The sequence below is a fragment of the Cryptomeria japonica genome, chromosome 3 (assembly GCF_030272615.1).
Source record: "Cryptomeria japonica chromosome 3, Sugi_1.0, whole genome shotgun sequence".
Taxonomy (NCBI): Eukaryota; Viridiplantae; Streptophyta; class Pinopsida; order Cupressales; family Cupressaceae; genus Cryptomeria; species Cryptomeria japonica.
Genome location: NC_081407.1, coordinates 949,409,475 through 949,425,043, shown reverse-complemented (window position 1 = coordinate 949,425,043; position 15,569 = coordinate 949,409,475). Strand labels below are relative to the sequence as shown.

Genomic DNA, 15,569 nt, shown 5'->3' with positions numbered 1-15,569 from the left:
ATCTGTCTTGCTACAAGAGTTTGTTGCACAGATCATCAAAATGTAGGTCAACACTGGTAGACATGAATTCAAGTATTTTATGAAATGCTCACAAGACCTTGGTAAGCTTTTTGATCACTAATGTCACTAATTTCTTTGATCTTTATCAAATGATCTTGCAAAAACAACATCTCACCCATCATGATTGAGAATAACATATTCTTCAAGAAGAACCCCCTCCCTGAAGAGCACTCAAATAAACTGAGAGGGGGGAGGGGGGGGGTGAATCAGTTTATTAAGGATTTTTTAATACTTTTCAAAATGATAGTAAACTATGCTGCTACTCAACCATCCATAAACATTTGCAAGTTTCTTGTGGAAACCCAATTAGGGGGAAATCCACGGTAGATGAATGTTTTATAAATTTCTTTTACATAACTTTAGAGGCACCAACCCCTTACTTGATTTGTGAGCACCTACCCACAGGAAGCACCAACTCCCCAAACTGTTTTGTGAGCACCAACCCACAGGAAGCACCTACTCCCCAACTTCGTAAGCACCAACTTAAAGAAGCACCAACTCCTTTGTATAAATCTGCTATAATCTGATTCAAAGATGACCACCACAAGAAGCATCCACTTCTGATCAAGCAATAGATTTACAATACTGCTGCAAATACATATGACAGCTCTGTAACACAAATCTGATCCCCTTCTTTAAAAATGAACATAAACTCCAGACTATATATTTTTCAATATTTGCCCATATCTTATTAATCTTCTGATTATTCTGAATTTTAATTTCAGAAATATTCTTTATATTCTGAACATTCTACTGCTCGTATATACTGATATTCATGTTTGTCTTCACAATAGAAGTATTCTTCTTATAATATTATTTCGGTATTTATTACACCACACACAATATCTTATATACACCACTACCCGTTTATGAGAAATTCTAACACAGCATTACTCACACTTATATACTGTAGTTTTCTTTTTCAGAATAATAATCGCAGCACACACACATTACATCCTATTCACAATATGATTTTATACTTTTCAACTTCCCTTAAGAGTTGCCTTTCTTCATACAAGCAGTCACCGCCTTATATACAGTCACGACTGTCTGACTGTAAATGTCGCACCCTTATACTTGCTACGATTTGTTAATATTTAATACTAACAAGTGTTAACCACCGTTGTTATTTTAATCACTGAAATTATCCTTTGTCCACAATCATTTTACTCTTATGACTGTACATAGACGATCTATTATGTTTTGATCGTATGAACCTTGACCACATAGAACCACGATCCATTATTTGATGTCGAACTTCCATATGTATTAAAAATGCAATTTGCTGTAATATATCTGCATTTGTTATCTCTAAATGATCTGCCACTGGTTGCGGACATGAATATAATCTGCATACATATGAAATATGACCTGCCACTGTCATCGTATTATATATGGCTGTCTCTATATGGCCTGCCACTGTTATCGTATTATATATGGCTGTCTCTATATAAAGTAAAACATATTCTGTTTATGTATTTATACAAGTATGACAATAATACTGTCTATATACATTACAATATAAAGTATTTTGTCTGGATATGATCAGACTGGACCTATATCAGAATTGTTGTCTATATATATATATATATATTTCAGTATAGATTATACTGTCTGTGTATGATCAGACTGGGGATTGTACAACTGGACTGTTGCATATTGTCATAGGCTTATGTATATAGAATCATGAGCTGTATATCTGTGGGTGTACACATACTGTATATATATTTCTGAGTCGTCTTTATGCTGTGACCTGTATATACTACAGTCTTCGACTCTTCTGTATGCTGAATCGTATATATATATATATATATATATATATATGGGGATTGTACAAGCAAACATAGCAATTACTTTGACATCAATGACAAGTTTTCTGTCACTCCCTTTATTTGATTTCTCTTGCAGATCTCGAAGGTGTTTCTAAATCTCTTGAGAAGATTTGCTTGAAGGAATCCTTGGAAGCATTTCATCTATGATGGATAATTCAATGAGCATAGCAGCTTCACGATTATGCTTATCGAACTTGTCATAGTCTTTACCCATAACCGTTGGTTGGGTCTTAATCCTGAGGACAATTTGATCAAGACACCTATATTTGAACATAGTAAGCATCCTCTTTTTCCAGGTGTTGTAATTTTGATCAATGAAGCCATCCCTCTTGTAAGTAAAAAACATGGAAAACAAGAAACTCGATGAAAGAGGAAGGAAAATTTTAGGATTTTTTTTTTCAAAACCCAAGTTGAGAACAATGCCCATAGTTTTTGTAAAATATCGTAAAAAAGTTTGCAAAACAATGCTGGAAATTGCAGTGCAGTTTGCTGGAAACCTTAGCTGCAGGCAAAACTCGTGAGTTTGAAAAAAATCATGCAAAAAACAATCTCAACTCGTGAGTTTGAAAAAAATCATGCAAAAAACAATCTCAGAAAATTGCCTTTTGCTGTTTGTTGTGCCAGAAATGCATGTGGGTGCAGCCCTAATATCAGTTGCATGGTCCTAACAGGGAGAAAATTCCAAAAAGATTTTAAACAAAATTGGCAAAGCTTTTGTAATCACGTCCCCTAGGTAAGAATCTTGCTGTGACCCAACGATCTGCAGAAAATGATGCAAAATCCTTTGCATAGGTTGCATCCAGAAACCAAAACAAAAAACCTGCGAATTAATAGAGAATTTTTGAAACAAGCTGAAACAAAGATGTAGATATGCAAGCTAAGCTCAGAGATAACAACACAAATTTTTTCTCGTGGAAAACCCTTTTGGGTGAAAAACCATGGCATAAAGATTTCTTTTTATTTCTGAAAGGATGGGCACCAACCCAGATTACAAGTGAACACAAATAGAGAGAGAAACAACTCTCTTCTCATCTGAGATCAATAGTGGCACCAAGCTCACTGCATAACTGAGCACCAACTCAAACCAACAAAGTTCTGAAGCTAATTCACAGCATCAACAATCTCAAAAATAAAATATCCAGTAACAACCAGCACTTCAGATATATTCCATTAGGCACCTTGCTCTTTTTACTGGATGCAACCACAAAACAGCAACTCCCGATGTCTGCAACTCCACAAGACTCTGTGTATATAATAGTTTAAAAAATGGCTCCACACATTGAACCAACCACGATATATTTCCTTTAAACACCATGCCATCACACCAAATATTCCTTATTTTAATCAGCCAGCCAACACTTTTATACACCAAGTCACAAAAGAAAATCACACCCACTATAGAGAGATCAAAACACACGCCTCACTATTATGCACACAATATATATCATAGGCGCAATGTCTGAATATCTCTTAATGTCCCCGAATTTCAAAGCTTCTGCGAATTTTATGAAGCACGTACACACCACACAAAGTCAGGCAAATGGTGTTATGACCAATTTCTTTCCCATTCAGAAAGAAAAGCATCATTCATTAAGATCAATGCATTCAAGGTGAAGCATAGAGCGAAGGACTTTTTACCATAGTAGCGTATCTACAGCATGATAGACTCAATAGTGAAGAATAGAACAATCACTTGGAGGATTGAGTTACACCAAGTGGCAACATTAAGATGCTCAAGATCAAGGGAATCAAGACATTCAGGAAGGTTAAATCATGCAAGGATAGACTTCATGATGCAAATGAAGGTGTTTCAACCACAACAACAAGGACATCTCAACATTGCAAGTGCAAAGGACAACATCAGAGATACAAGTGTTCAAGGGAATCACACCATTCAAGGCTTGCACTACAACTAAAGAAAGACTTCATCACATGAGAGGAGGTCGAGGCAATGTAAAAAAGACAACGAACACTTCAACAAGGCAAGGAAGATCAATCATCATGTAATGTCCCTACTAGTTAGAGATCATTAACCTGCAAAATAGATTGTTAGAATACAACAAACATATATATATATATAGAAGTAATCTAAATTGCAATCTAACTTTAAAATACTTAACATAATCACAACTTTTATCTAATAAAAAGGATACGATTGCCATACGAAAGTATGTCCTTAGGTGGCCGTGAAGCTCGCCTTCTTGGAACCCATCTTGGTTCCAAGCCCTCCAGGAAGTCGAAGGTGAATTCGACTCCTATCTTGAATGTAATTTCTTACATCCAAGCCCTCCAGGAAATCGAAAGTTAATTCAATTCCTGTCTTGGGTGTAACCTCTTACACCCAAGCCATCCAAGGAAGACCCTATGTCAATTCCTTGCCTTGGATGATGCATCCCATCATCCAAGTCCTCAGAGGGGACCGGCCAGATCCGTCTCTTCTTGGATGAACTTAGTCAACCAAGCCATATATATGCATATAGATATTCAGTATATATTGCCCTCCAGGGATTATCATAATCCCTCCATTAGGCTAATGGAATTCCTTCCCTATAACCTTCATCATATAATCACATTAATATTACATTTTATAATTCATTACTGTTTTCCATTCCATAATTTACGTCTTCATTTACATATTCTTTAATCTTTCTAATGATCCTAAATATACATACATATTCTACATAGATTCCTATCTTTATTGCTACATTCATATAAGTAATCATTAGAGATATATGTATTCATAAAAATGCATATGTGTGTGTGTGGCACACACGTCCACACACATATATACCTTAAGACTTCTTAACCCCTCTTACCTGTACGCAGATTGTAGCCTGCGGTTGGAGTTCGCACTGTAGATGTCGCCTGTAGATTGGGAGGCATACCATAAAGAACACAAATGTTACTTCCTGTAACTTGATAACAATTCTGATCTGATCTTATCAATGGTGATGTCACTAGATGCTTTTAATTCCTTCCCTTTATATCTCTCAATTTGAGGGAGAGGTCACACCTCTTCATCATGTATGCCCTTTGGCAAGAGACATACCCTTTCACCATTAGCACCCTTTGAAAGAGTGTAACTCTTCATTATTTCTACCATTTGAAAGGGACACAACCTTTCATAATCAGATCTGCACTTATTATTTAAATCCAATTTGCACTTCTCATCACCAAATTATCCCCCCTCTCAAATGAGGTTTTCTTCTCCCTTTTATATATCATTGTTGAGGGAGTCACAACTTTTCCTTTCATGTCTTTTGACTTTTCATTAACTTAATTAATTTTTTATTAATCATATTTAATTATATCATTTGATATTTTAATTTTATTATTATCATTTATTATTAAATTCTATTTCAAAGTGGGGATATTATTATCATTTATTATTAAATTCTATTTCAAAGTGGGGATATTACACATCAATACAAGGATCAAGGTCAAGAGTAGTTAAGGTGAAGGAATCCAAGGTTGAAAGGTGAGACAATAATGAAAAAGGATAGGTGAAAGTGATCAAATCAGATAAGAATGATGCAATTCGGGAATATATCCCACTATCATCACATTCATCAGGGAGCAATTTGAAATGTTAAGTATCAAGAGATATTGCTCAAACACATACACTTTGTGATGATCTACAAGATGAACGAGATGAGGTGGCACCTAGTCAAAGATATTGCTCAAACACATACACTTTGTGATGATATACAAGATGAGTGAGATGAGGTGGCACCTAGTCATTATCGACCCAATCACATCATTTTAAATCAAGGCGTCCAGGTTCAATGTACTTGACTCATCCAATGAGGAGGATAACTACCACATGTGGGGGCACAAAGTTCAATGTACCTAACCTCATCACTCATTGGTTGGCATTCAAAGGAGGACATGTGCCCTATTCATTGCAATTATCTCACTGGTCAATAAGGAGTTTGTTGTAACAAGCCCTCATCTGGGTTTTTATTATAAGATCTTGGCCATTGATTTGAGAATCAATCTAAGCCATTGAAATGTATTGAGCTCTCTATGTAAGGCTCGGGTCTCCTCATTTGTAAAGGTTAATAGTTAGTAGCAGAAGAAAATAGTAGTAAGATAGCAAGTAGTGTAGAGTAGGAGGAGAAGGTAGAAATTGTTGCCAAGGCATGTACTAAACATACTTTTTATTGAATTTATGGAGAATAGTGGTGTTTCTTCTACATATTGCATGGTTTTTTGTTATATCCTCAAAATTTTAGATAAAGTTCATTGATTATGATGGAGAAGTGTGATGATATTCGATGAATCCTTCGGTTCATACTAAACATACTTTTTATTGAATTTATGGAGAATAGTGGTGTTTCTTCTACATATTGCATGGTTTTTTGTTATATCCTCAAAATTTTAGATAAAGTTCATTGATTATGATGGAGAAGTGATGATATTCGATGAATCCTTGTTGATTGCAAGTTGTAGTGCATGGTTAGTCTGGACCTAATTATCATTGTGGCTAAGTTTGATTGTGAATACTTCATTTGGATTGCACCAGTGTTGGATATTTGAATGGATTGTTTACAATATGAAGATCTTTCACTACCTTAGGAGATTGCACTCTTTCTATGGCATTGTGAGCTATCTTTGGTTAAGTAGAAAGTAGTTTAGGGAAGAATTTGTCTATCAAAGCATCATTCATTATTGTCATTGACCTTAGGAATTAGGAGTTAGCATAGATGCTCTAAACCCTTTCCCCTTTTGTCCTTTTTTCCCATTTGAGTTTGAATTAGTTTAGGAGAAGAAGCATCACATGATTAATACATCCAATGTTCATGTTCCAGTTGTAGTTCATAAACGTAAGCCCCCTTGGATTACCAGTAATTACATCAACACACTGAGTCTATCCACATATAAAGTTGAGACCTGACTATTGGAACCCTGGAGTCACTTTGTTTGATCACATAATTTAGCATCCGAAAGGTCTTTGTTCAAGAAAGGATAGAATACTCAGTATTTTATTCTGTGTTGTAAGGTGTCATAAAAAACACATCAACAATAATGACACGGGGAATGATTATTGAGGCATTCTATATTAACAAAGGAGCAAAGTCTCCTTAAATAAGAGACGCAAATGATTTATCCAATAAGGATAAGATTGACAACTAAGAAAAGCAGATAAAAATAAAAGAATAAAGAATATTCCTGAAGTCTATCCTAACAATTTATTTGACCATTATAGCCAAATATTTCAATAGTATTTAAATACAAAATAGCACCAAAAAACATTACTATAGGTGTAATTAAACAAGGTCCAAAAATACCATGGTATGAATTCTCACAGCCCACACCTAAATTTGACTCATTATTTGTCATTTACTTACTTTAGAAAGGTGCTCTATGATGCGTCATAACATGCATCATAAGTTGGTCAAGTTTCTCGGTCTACTTTGTAACTCTTAATAATCAACCTCTTACAAATGTCACAGAATCTGCATAAGTAACCATTGCATCTTACAATGCCGTGATATTAGATGCTCTTACAACTTCTTACGAACAGCACAAGGTGCTAAAACATGGCAAGGAGTACCACCTCAAAGTGGGACATCTCACTTTCCATGCGAAGATAAATAATAAACAAATACAATAAAATTATTAAATGCTAACATTAGGAATGCAAGACTAAGACAACTTTTTTCTAAAATTGCTTTGAGAATGGGATGAAGCGGCCAACTCAGGGTGTTCTTCTTTTTTCAAGGAATCAATAATTTAATATGAATCCCCCTTCTACTATTATATTCTGGGACCCTACGGATAAAACTTACATTAAACCAGCAAGAGGCACCTCCCACTCAGCTGCATTGTTTGTTTTGGTGCCTGGATACTGAAAGCTGCCTATCACAAAAGCCCCTGAAGCAACTGTCACCACATAACCAGTACCTGCGGGACCTGGGCTACCATGGGAAGCACCATCAAAGTTAAGCTTGCCTCCCCTCATCGGAGCTTTCCATTTTTCTTGTCCTCCAATATTCTTAGGGATTTAACCCCTGAATGGAGAACACTTGCCTACTATTTATCGATATTCTGTGTCTATTTTGCATTTTTTCCTCTTGTCGTATAGAGGTCATATTCACTTCTCTATTTCTTTTTTTAACTTGTATAATCTTTTTACTACTTTTGATTGCTTTTTGGTTGTTTATGGACATTACTACAATTTAATAATTTATAGACTTTTGCTCTTTTTGTTTTCCTTTATTTCATATTCCTCCTTCAAACTTATGATCATTTTTTATTTGTCTAATTATAAATCTAAATCTTTTGAATTGTTGCCTTTTCACTTTCAAAAAGTAGAAATGCTGCTTCCTGCTTCTGTTTTTTTCTACAACTCTGTTTCAATGCCTTACATTTGCTGTCTAACATGTTTCTGCTTTATTTTTTTTCAAGTAATATTATGAACCAAAGCAACAGTGCCATTCGGTATGGTAACTTGAACTAGATGGAAAAATGTATATTGCCCGTCAATACTGTAACTTGAAAGGAACTGCTTTCAGTTGTTTTGATTTATTTAGATTTAAATAGTACACAGTAATATATGTGAAAACACTGTTATTACTTAACGACATTAGGTTTCCACAATCCATAGTTCTGTTCAATGCTGTTATAATGTTATTACTGCTTTCCTGTGTTTTAGGTCAGCCTTGTTCTGCTTCTGACTCATTTTCCTTGACAATAAATTATCAGGAGAGAGCAATGGTGGTGGCACTTCAAAAGCAGGATTTGCATTTAAAGCCAGTCACGTGGCCTTCTCTGTAAAGAAAAGGAGTACAGAAAATTCAAATGAAGCTCAAAAAAAGGCAGTGGAAAAGTCCAATTTAAATTGCGTAACTGAAGATAGTACCACAAATACATGCTTGTCCTCTCTTTGTGCAGCTTATGGTAGTGACTCAAGTGAATGAAATGAGGCATATTTGTGTACTTGCACAGAGAAGTCATTTTCGACTACAGTGCATCATGTTGTAATTTTATAGGCTTGGAAAATATACTCATTTTCTTGGATTGTGCAAACAAACTACATACCAACAAGAAAATCAATTACAGGAAATGTTTCTGAAGTTAATTATATTTGTTCGTCTTATTGGCAAATTTATTATGGATGGATTTGCACTGATAATCTCTGCAAAAAGATATGAGCCTCATGCAAGTTTGAACTTTGTTGCGTGCATTCATTTATTTGAATTGACATGTACCAAAGTTTGGACTTTAATAAAATTGTGAGTTCATTACGATCTCACTTAAAAAGTATGCATTGCATACTATTTGTGCAAGTTGCGGTTAGTGGATGGGAGAAAATCTTTCGTCACAACTGATACTTCTTGGTCAGCAAGCTTCTATGCTTTAACTATTGAATAAATCATGGAGTAATGTGGCAATGACAATAGCCACAGCCACATCCTTGATTTTTTTGGGTTAAGGTGAATTTCTTCAATAGCAATCAATCAAGTTATCATGTTTCAAGATGACTTGTTTTGATATTCACTTGTAATTTTTGCAGGGTTAAGAAATTGGATACTCATGAATATTTTGATTGTAATCTTCTAGTGGAGGAATCTAGTGCTATCCCACATTTAAAATACTAGTATGCCTATATTGTAAAATACTGGTATACCTATTTGTGCAAGTTGCAGTTAGTGGATGGGAGAAAATCTCTCGTCACAACTGATACTTTCTTCTTGGTCAGCAAGCTTCCATGCTTTAACTATTGAATAAATCATGGAGTAATGTGGCAATGACAACAGCCACAGCCACATCCTTGATTTTTTTGGGTTAAGGTGAATTTCTTCAATAGCTATCAATCAAGTTACCATGTTTCAAGATGGCTTGTTTTGATATTCACGTGTAATTTGTGCAGGGTTAAGAAATTGGATGCTCATGAATATTTTGATTGTAATCTTCTAGTGGGGGAATCTAGTGCTATCCCACATTTAAAATACTAGTATACTTATATTTTAAAATTTTATGTAAAATACGCCGAAATATGTCATTTGTTCATTATTTCATTTAAATTATTATTATATGTCACGGTTACCTTGAGTTTTTCGCACAGTGGGTGATGGCGGGATGCGTCCCCAAGTCCCTGATTTTTCAAGTCGCTTGAGGGGATGGCTAGGGGACGACTATATAAAATATGGGGACATTTTAAACATTCATATGAAAACATGGATAAAGCATGTATATATACATTATATTCTTATGAAAACATGGATAAAGCATGTATTGACAATGAATTTTGAACACAAATGTATATGTTAAAGTTCTACAATGTATCAACACTACATCAAAATTAGAGTCCTTTGAGTCATTGTCATTGTCATGGTCCACCTCATCCAATAGAATCCCTAACCAATCACATTGGTGTATCCTCCTCATCTACTTGAGCGATGTCTTTGGGATCATCTCACCATAAAGCTCGAGGTTGTCGATAATTTAGAGTTTAATGATCTTGAAGTTGAAGAGCGCTATGCATAGACATTAGTTTCTCTACTTGTTTAGAGGTAAGCAAATTTGTCTTGATGGAGTGAATAGAGTCATATGAGGACCAATTCTTCTCTGTAGTAGAGGAATTGGCAGCCTATGCAAGGAAGTGAGTGGCAACAATCTTCACTTGTGGTGTATCCTTTGCATGCTATGCCCACCATCCAATAGGGCCAATTTGAGCTATTATAGCTCTATCCAACCTCACCTATGGTTTATTCAATGTTGGACCATGAAGATTTGCAAAGTCAAGAAATTGTATGTGAAGTAGTGAAGCCGGCTTCTTTGGGTACATCTTATCAATGGCTCGTGTGAACCCATTAAAACTTTTTGGTCATCACACAGAGGCACCCATCCATCCTTTGGTGCATACCATTTGGGATTTACAACATAGGCTACCCTATGAGGTAGGGTGTTCATTGTGTTCCACCTCTGCATCACAATGGGCCTAATATGTTGCTCTTGTAACCCCAAAATAGGATCCTTAGCTAAAATTGTTTGCTTTATCTTCTCAAGTATACTATCAAATTTCTTAGATATCTCTCCAAGACTAGGAGAGTCTATATCAACAAATCTAATGACATTTAAATGCAAACAAAAAGTTCCAAAGGATTCATTGACATGTTTGAAACTTTGAAAATTGGAACATTGGACAATAAATTTAAAATTATAAAATAAAAAATTTAAGATGAAAACCAACGATTTTATATTTAATTTTTATTAAAATTAACATTGTCTTACCTCATAATGGACCACCAATCATCATTTAGGATCTTTTGTTTAATGGATTTTCCTTGAATAGAGCTTGAATTAGACCAATCTAGTCCACTTTGATTTCACTATCATGAATTGTAGAGGTACGTGCACTTCAAACTTCCTCTCCAACAAGATGAAGTGGCATACCTATATTCATTAAAAACAATATAAGGCTTAATATATTTGGAATACAAACGTTTGAAGTTTTACAATTTTAATTTTTTAATGTTTTCATATATTAAAACAAAATGATTTAAATGGCATACCTTGTCTCAACATGTTTGAAAAATTCCTTTGAAAATGACTTGAAGAGAGCAAGTGAGGTGTGGTGGCTATAAATGAACATTTGAATTTCTCTAGCTTCTACAACCATTTGCTTCATTCAATCTATTTTCCCTATGTCTCAATATGGGCTCCAAAATATGTGTTTGTGAGAACCCTCCACCATTAAACCAACTATTTTGCGCAGACATGTTGAATCATTGATCACTTGTACAAAATTTGAAGGCCCAACCTCCTTGATGGCATCTGCCCACCCATCCATCACAATAGAACAATTTGTCCTCAATTTGCCTCATGTCCTCCATAGCACATTAACCTTGAAATACTTTTTGTCTAGGAGGTTAGTGCATAGCTTATGATCTCCAGGGGGTATGAATGAGGGATGAATTGTGGCTACATCTTTGATCATTTGTTTGAGGTAAGAGGAACGAGCCACATAAAATGGGATGGTGTGAGCAAAAAAGAATTTGGTAATGGAATACTGTAGCTTTTCATGTGTGCACATTAAATATTGCTTCAATTGACCCTTGTTGTCACTACTCATCTTCCTCTTTCATCTTGTGCTAACTTGACTACTACCAATCATGGATGATGTAGGCAAAGATGATTGTGCAGTTGCAAAAGGTGTCAACATTGCCACACTTGGAGTCCCCATTTCCGCCTTCTTGTGCAATCTATGAAACTCTATCTTCTCATCTTCTTTTAGTGTTGAATAACCTTTAACTCCATGGCGTGTAACCGCCCAAAACGAGACTTCACCCCTATGTAGCTACCTCTAAAATCTATCAAGCAAACATGACAATTCTACACCTTACTCCCCTCTGATTTTTTTTGTTTTGTTTTGATCCTGAGGTGTAACATATTGGAGAAGAGATTTTTTTTTGTTGAAAGGGTCCTTTGCATACTTTTTTTTTAGTTTTTGAAAGGCACTTAAAATAGGTTTGGTTGTTGTCCACTACCACTCTCAACACTTGCACTTGTTCATGTTTTTTTGAGATTGAATGCAATTTTAAACTGAAAAAAGAAAAGCAAGAAATAAAAAAAATGACATTTCATGCTTCGAGGCTTGAAAAAAATAGGAAAAAAAATGAAATGATGAAACTTACCTCTTTGAAGGATTTGCAGACCCACTGCCCTAGATTGTTCTCTTTTCCTTCTATCCATTGTTGTTGCTCCTCTTTCAATGGCTTGCTTCAAACCATACTACTGCTCCTCTTCAAATATTCAAATGAATCAACATGGTGAACCTATTTCCTTTAGGGCAAGTTGGGAGGTAGGGGTCCACAAAAGTATAAAGAAAATGTTTTTTTGTTTTAATAAATCAAGTGAGTTTTTTTATTTATTTAATGGTTGCCTGACATTGAGGATGTTCGAGACATCCCCTGTCGTCTCGAGACATTCAGATGTCCCCGATGTTGTCCCCCATTATCTGAGATGTTTTTGGTTCAGTTTGGTGGACTACGTCCCCACATCCCCAAGACAAGAGTTTTAGGCCTGATATGTGTCCCAAATAACATAGTTATATATGATTATATTATTATATTTTAATTAGTGAAAATTGGTGACCAATAAAATGTAAATTGCAAGTTTGACCAAGCTAACATGATACTATATTTAATGGCTATGTAATTAGAAATGAATGCATGATTTGTGAACCTAATTTAAATTTATAAAAAAAATTCTAATACCAATTAATAGTGTCAATGATGTATGATTAATATTCTTCATAAATTTTCACATTACATATAAATAAACTAGGGTAAATTAATGGAAAGTACAATACGTATTTAATGTATATCAATTAATTAATAATGTTTTGAACTTTATGTATATCAATTAAACTAGGCTTCTTTTTCCACCAAAATTCAGCAAAACTATTATTTTTACAAGTTGATTTTGTTCTATATAATTTAGTTTAAAATTGAAAATATATTTATATAATTATTGTTTATCTTTATTTAATATTTAGATTTATTTTTTGTAAATTTTTTATAAGAAATATTAATTGAAATTACAATTTATCTATTTTAATATTTTTTTTTCTTTATTGAACTACTTTTTATCAAATATTTGATGAAATTTATAAAATTTCATCATTTTTTAAAGATAAGTAATAGTAGAAATATTTCTTAATTTATAATTAGAAAATTAAGAAGGTTGAAATCTAGAAGATTTTTGCAAAAGTAAAGAAAGGTTGAAGAGGTGTCTGATTGAATGTATCTTTGAAGCCATGATTGCAATCGCATATTTGAGGGAATGTTTGAACATTGAACTATAACATTTAAGGATCATCATATATTTATGTTCTAATGATTTTGTTTGCAAGTTAATAAAGGGATATTATTGTGTTTATATTTCTATTTTTCTTCTTGGTTTAGTGGTTTGCCAAAACCTTTGAGCTTTGATTTGCATTAATTCTGGAATTATAATATTTTTTTGAATTTTGAGGTGAGGATTTCACTTAAATAATCTACCATGTAGTACCACATAGAGTATTCAAAAAATGATTTAACTCAAGATCATTTTGGGTAAAACAATTACATTTATAACTTTATTTTTCTTTTCAAATTATAATGGAATTCTCTACTTTTATCTATAGCTAAAATTAGAAACAAACAATAACTCATGTCTTTGTAGTTTCTTCATACAATGTTTGATCTATATACACATGGCCAAATAATTTTTTCTCTTCATATTGTCTATATAATTGATATATTGAAATAATTATAATTTGATATATATTAAAAGTAAATAAAATTTAATATTACAAATCATATTAATTGTTATAAATTAATTTGAAATATCAATTTATAATATTGATTGATATCAATAAATTTAATATATGTCAATAGTTGATATTATTTTTGATATCAGCATGGTTTTGGGTTATGTGTTGATGGTTTAAAGTTTAAGAATCATTAGTTTAAGTTAATGTCAACCAATTTAAGGTTTTAATTGTTTGTGCATACACATATATGCTGGAGTAATTAGGACATATATCTATTTTTTTATTAATTAGGTCCTTTATTACTTTTTCACTTAAGCTAAACTTAGGTGCTTTTTTGTTATCTAGAGCTAGAAAATAGTTGAGTTTAATCTAGCTCCTTTTTGCATTGCTTTAGTTCTCCTAATTTTAACATTAGCGTTTGCACCTAAGGTTTTGTTCATCCTTTATAAGGATTGATTCATTCATTGTAATTATATCTACAATCATTATTTGTGCAATAATACAAAATTCTCTAGTAGTTATAGAGCATATAATCTTTGTTTGATCTTTTTTGTGACAAGTGTTTTTCTTGCAGATGAATCTTGGCTCCTATGGTTGATCATCAACTTCTACATGGTATCGTAGCTTTAGATTTGTTAAGTTCTTTTCCACATGCTTGAGGGATCCAACCTTGGGTGAATTTTCTATACACATTAGGTTCAAACGAAGGTTGCCATCACATCCACAATGTCAAAAAACCCAAAGATTGAGTGTTGTTTCATCAAAATCAAAACAGTTAAAAAAATGAGTCAAATTGATCAAGGGAACAAAAATCGAGGCAAAATTTAGGCGCTTTGGCATGAAACAGAGATCAACACGTGCTTAGGAGGCCCAAAAACTCTACAATCACCTATCCAAATATTCAAATTTGACCAGGGAGAAAATTTTGACCATATTTTTGAGGTTTGACTATGTGGTATGGAACATCCGTATGGGTACGAAATGCAAAAAAAAAATGCAAGTTTGATAATTTTTCCTCTCGGTGCTATAAAATCATGTTTTGTCTTTAGGCATTCATCTTCGAAATTGGAGCTTTGTAATGTCCCCTTTCTAGCACATATTGTATGAGGTTGTCGTTAACCTATTTCTCTATGGTCACATAGGCTAACCAAGACATTTAAGGGATCTTGAGGATATCTAACTTAGACAGTTTTAGTTGCAGGTGATTCTAAGGTGTTTTGGTGTGGTTTAGGGGTAGTTACTATTTATAATAAGTCAATTGGGTTAGGTCAGGATCATCAGTGATTCATGAATAATATCATGTTGATGGTAATTGTTTTTTATTAAAGAAGCAACAAAAACAAGGGTGTTGACCCTTAATACAACAACCCAAAGACGGTAAAAACAACTTACAAGGGTTCAAAACCCCAAAA

General features: G+C 33.8%; 1 protein-coding gene across 4 annotated transcripts in view; it reads left to right on the top strand.

Annotated features, from left to right (window-relative positions):
- Positions 1 to 8,979, top strand: part of LOC131038928 (uncharacterized) — an 88,288-nt gene extending 79,309 nt beyond the window's left edge. For all 4 annotated transcript variants that reach the window (XM_057971530.2, XM_057971528.2, XM_059217034.1 and 1 more), the window contains exon 8: positions 8,601 to 8,979. In XM_057971530.2, the coding sequence (XP_057827513.1) occupies positions 8,601 to 8,815 (215 nt within the window). In that variant the 3' untranslated portion in view covers positions 8,816 to 8,979. The remainder of the gene's footprint in view (positions 1 to 8,600) is intronic.
- Positions 8,980 to 15,569: the final 6,590 nt, after the last annotated feature.